The following is a 4,095-nucleotide window of genomic DNA, read 5'->3' on the forward strand; positions in this document are numbered from 1 at the left end:
AAAAGGTATTTAATTATATAAATTGTTATGCCTAGATATTAATTATTCGTATCATTTTCATCATTTTCTAGTTCTATCTTATTTTTACTTTGAAGATAAATATAATCGTTATACTTTTACCTTATGTTGTATAATATTAGGTGCTTAATTTTTATCAAATTTTATCCATTCCCGTATAAAAATGACTAAAAACATAAAAAAATGCACTAAAAATGTCAAAAATGCAAAATAAAAGTTACATTTTTTTAATTTCTTGATGAATGAAATTAACTTTGTGCTTGGAAAGCAATTTTTCAGACATTTCCAGAAAAAAAATGCAATTTGCATTAAAATCTGTTCCCTATCAATAAAATAATGCATGTATGATATTATATTTCATTTCTGGTATTCTACTATTACATGAATACAATTCCAAAGTTGAAACATCTTAGATACTTTTTAAATAATTTTTATTTTAATAAATAAACATAATTAATTAACAAATATAAGCCATAAACAAAAAAAAAATATATATACAAACAATGTTAACAACTTTCAATTACTAATTTCATTAAAGCTTCCATAAAAGGCCGTTAGAGAATTTAACTTTCCGTTAATGATATTTTGCTGTATTTCTACTTTTCCAAAAGATCTCGCTAACCACAATAACTGAAATATTATAATATAAAGTTTAGTGAATACTTAAAACAAACCATAACCGTTTATTTTTACTTCTAATAAGTTTGTATTTTTCGGTAAATGAAACGCAATATTAGGTGCAATTCTTTTAGCAAGATCGAAAATAGTAAAACCTTCTCCCCAATGATCTTTGCACATTGACTCTAAACTAAATGTTTTATTCATCGAGTATTCTGGTCCTCCCCATGGTGGCGACATAAATAGCACGTCCGCTTTTATCATTGGATATATTAAAAAAAAGTCACCAATTATGAATTCAATGTTATCAGCAACGCCACATATTTCAGCATTATGACGCGCTAATCTAATTTTTTCTGGGTCTATATCAATTGCTATAACTAAACAAGAGTTATTAAAACGTAACTAAGCATTATGTTACATAGTAATAATAATAGGTACCTTTTTTGCACGTCTTAGCTAGTTGTATTATGTTACCACCTGCTCCACAAAAAGGATCTACCACTATGTTATTTTTACAACGTTTAGCAATATGGTTACTTAATACCTCTGGACATACAGAATAAAAGCTTTCTGTAAAATAAAATGATTTCAAAAAAAAAAAATTTAACACATTTCTTACTCACTAATTAGTGTCCTATGAGTGCTATAATATTAGCGATGAAAAAAGTCATAGAATTTATAAATATAAATGCATGTACCTCTTACCCACTTATTTCTATATAATCTCAATGCACATATATTATTTTAGAAATAAATTACACGAAAATATTATATGTGCAGTCAACATGTTACGTATAATATATTAATTTGATTACCTTCGTCCAGTATAATGCCGCGATTAAAATTTGAAAATAACGTGTACCTCATTGCCCAGTATTTATAAGGAATGTGTTGTTGTTGGTAATAATTAGGTCGTTTTGTATAAATAAATTGATGTAAGTTGTTCTTTTGAGTAACTGACTTTTGATAATGATTCTAAGATAAAAATATAAAATTATTATTATTAATTACTATTATTAGATTTAAAATATATATTGTATACATAATTTTTGTTGTAGTAATGCTTTTCTTGGAATTTTTCATAGGGTATTGTCTTTTGGTATCTTTCGTTTTGATTATATTCATCAGGACTACCTGTTGAATTCTAAAATATAAAAAATAACGTTAATTACTGTTAAAAATCTGTTTAAGTTTAAAAATAAAGATAATAATGTTAATAAGATATTATTGTGCTGTGATTTGAGATATATTAAACATTAAGTCTCATTATTAATTCGATACAAAATATTACAAATAAATAAATGTATTTTAATATCGCGTATAACTGGTCTCACTGAGCAAGCTTTATACACTTATAAATTTAGTAAAACATAAACAAACTGCATAAATAAATATTAAATTTGTTCTAAGCTAATTATTTTCCATCCAAATAAAAATTGCTAAAATTAAAAAAATTATTAAATATAGAACCTAATTTTAAGACTAAAAACATGTATATATAAAAATATTACAGGCTAATAACCTTTTTGCTTTTGAAGCTTTAATTCTATAAATAAATAATATAAAAAAAATTGCTTTGATTAGTAATGTACCTAACACCAACCAATCATAATTCTTCTATCACTAATCTAAGTATTTTATTTACAATTAATTTGAAAATTGTTATGTTATCTTAAACTAGTCACTTAAATATTTTATTAAATAAGAAAATATATATTTACTTCTGGATTTGGCGAATTATAAGTATTTAAACCATATCCGGTATTAAACTGTTTATTGGCATCAAAAAATGTTATCTCTGATGGATAAACTGTATACATTTTATTAAATTTAGACACAAAACCTAGATCTTCAAGAACCCAAACAATATTTTTTGAGCAGTCGTCTAATTCCCTGTAAAAAAAACAAACTAATATACATTGATTTATTTAAGAATGTTGTTGAAAATTTCAAATCGTATTTTTTACTTTTCTTCCATAATAGTACAAAATAAATAATTATATACCTAGTATATTCAATGAATTTATTTAATTTTAATCCATAGCATACTTTTTTGTAACAAGTAAACAATTATCTTATTCTATGGTTACACTAATGTGACAATGTTTAACATAATTTATTTATGATAAAAGATATTAGATATTATATTTTATAATAGATATTATATTATTTAGAAAAAAAAATTTTTATATTAATTTTTTAATCATTTTAGCATGTTTTCAATGTTAATATTGTTAGATTGAATAATCAGATACAATTAATTTTTAAAAGAAATAAATATTACTCACGTAAAAAAATCATATCGATAACATTCATTTTCAATAGCTGTAGTACATAAATTTTTATCCGAATAGAAGTAATCACTAGAGATTTTATTTTCAACGAATGATTTGTTTGTATTCGGACGTCTATAATGCCTATAAAAATAGATGTAAAATTTAAAACTTCAAAATGGATGTAAATCAATTTTGTATTTCTAGGGAAATAGGGTAAATGACCATTCCAGTTCAAACCTATTAACTTTAAATTAATTACCATTAAAATAATTTCTATCTAGCTGATAATAATTTGTAAGAATTTAATGATTATATCAACAGAAGAACAAAAATGTCCAATATAAACGTTTATCTTATACTTATATTTGAGTTTGAAAAAATTCCCCACTTCCTATTATACACAATATATATATATTTACGCCACTGGTTTAGTTAACTACACGTACCTGATGTACCTATATATTATAGTAACTAAAAAATATAATATTATTGAACCTTAACGTGAAAGTACCCAAACTTTAAAATTATATTATTTATAATTGGCGGAAAAGGGAAAGACGTTTTTTCTAATTTGGTAGGAAAGGGTATTGGTGGAAAACGGAAAGTTCATTTTCGGCGGAAACAAGCGACACTCGTGTTGTATAAAGTATTAAAGACGGTTTCTTAATTCTTGTTAATAATATTTACTTTTTATCAGTCGCAAAGTATGTGCACACCAGAGTTATTGGTTTATCTGTGGGCTTATTACAGTAGTTGCGCTCATATAACACTTCGACCATCTTTCCCGTGCGCGACGTATAATTCGGGTGTTCCGAGATGTTATTGACAGACGTCGTAGGTCTCCATTTCGGAGAGTCGTTTATTAATTTTGGATAATTACGATTCATTATGCGTATGGATCCACTAAAACGTATATAGACTGGTTTGCGATCTCAATACTAGTAACGAGTTGGCTCGATGAACATGGAATGACAATAATTTCACAAAAATTTAAATCATAAATAATGTTGGTGGTTGTCGTCATGGACACACGATTTACATAATAATAATTAGAAACCAACAACCGACCATTCAGCCAAGTATAATTTTAACTGTAAAGTGTTAGGTCAGAATATTATAATATTAATATATTACGCTTGTAATTATCGTGAGAGATTCATGAACAAATTTACTGTACAAA

At 25.3% G+C, this 4,095-nt stretch overlaps 1 protein-coding gene across 1 annotated transcript; it reads right to left on the minus strand.

Moving 5' to 3' along the window:
* Window positions 1-534: 534 nt before the first annotated feature.
* On the minus strand, window positions 535-3,802 carry LOC113560478. The gene is made up of 8 exons (XM_026966371.1): window positions 3,603-3,802; window positions 2,950-3,056; window positions 2,361-2,548; window positions 1,682-1,783; window positions 1,455-1,614; window positions 1,078-1,209; window positions 712-1,016; window positions 535-648 (listed from the first exon to the last, which is right to left on the minus strand). Exons 1-8 carry the CDS (start codon window positions 3,800-3,802, stop codon window positions 535-537), a joined length of 1,308 nt encoding a protein of 435 aa, XP_026822172.1.
* Between the last annotated feature and the right edge of the window lie 293 nt (window positions 3,803-4,095).

Source organism: Rhopalosiphum maidis, chromosome 1, assembly GCF_003676215.2.
Source record: "Rhopalosiphum maidis isolate BTI-1 chromosome 1, ASM367621v3, whole genome shotgun sequence".
Taxonomy (NCBI): Eukaryota; Metazoa; Arthropoda; class Insecta; order Hemiptera; family Aphididae; genus Rhopalosiphum; species Rhopalosiphum maidis.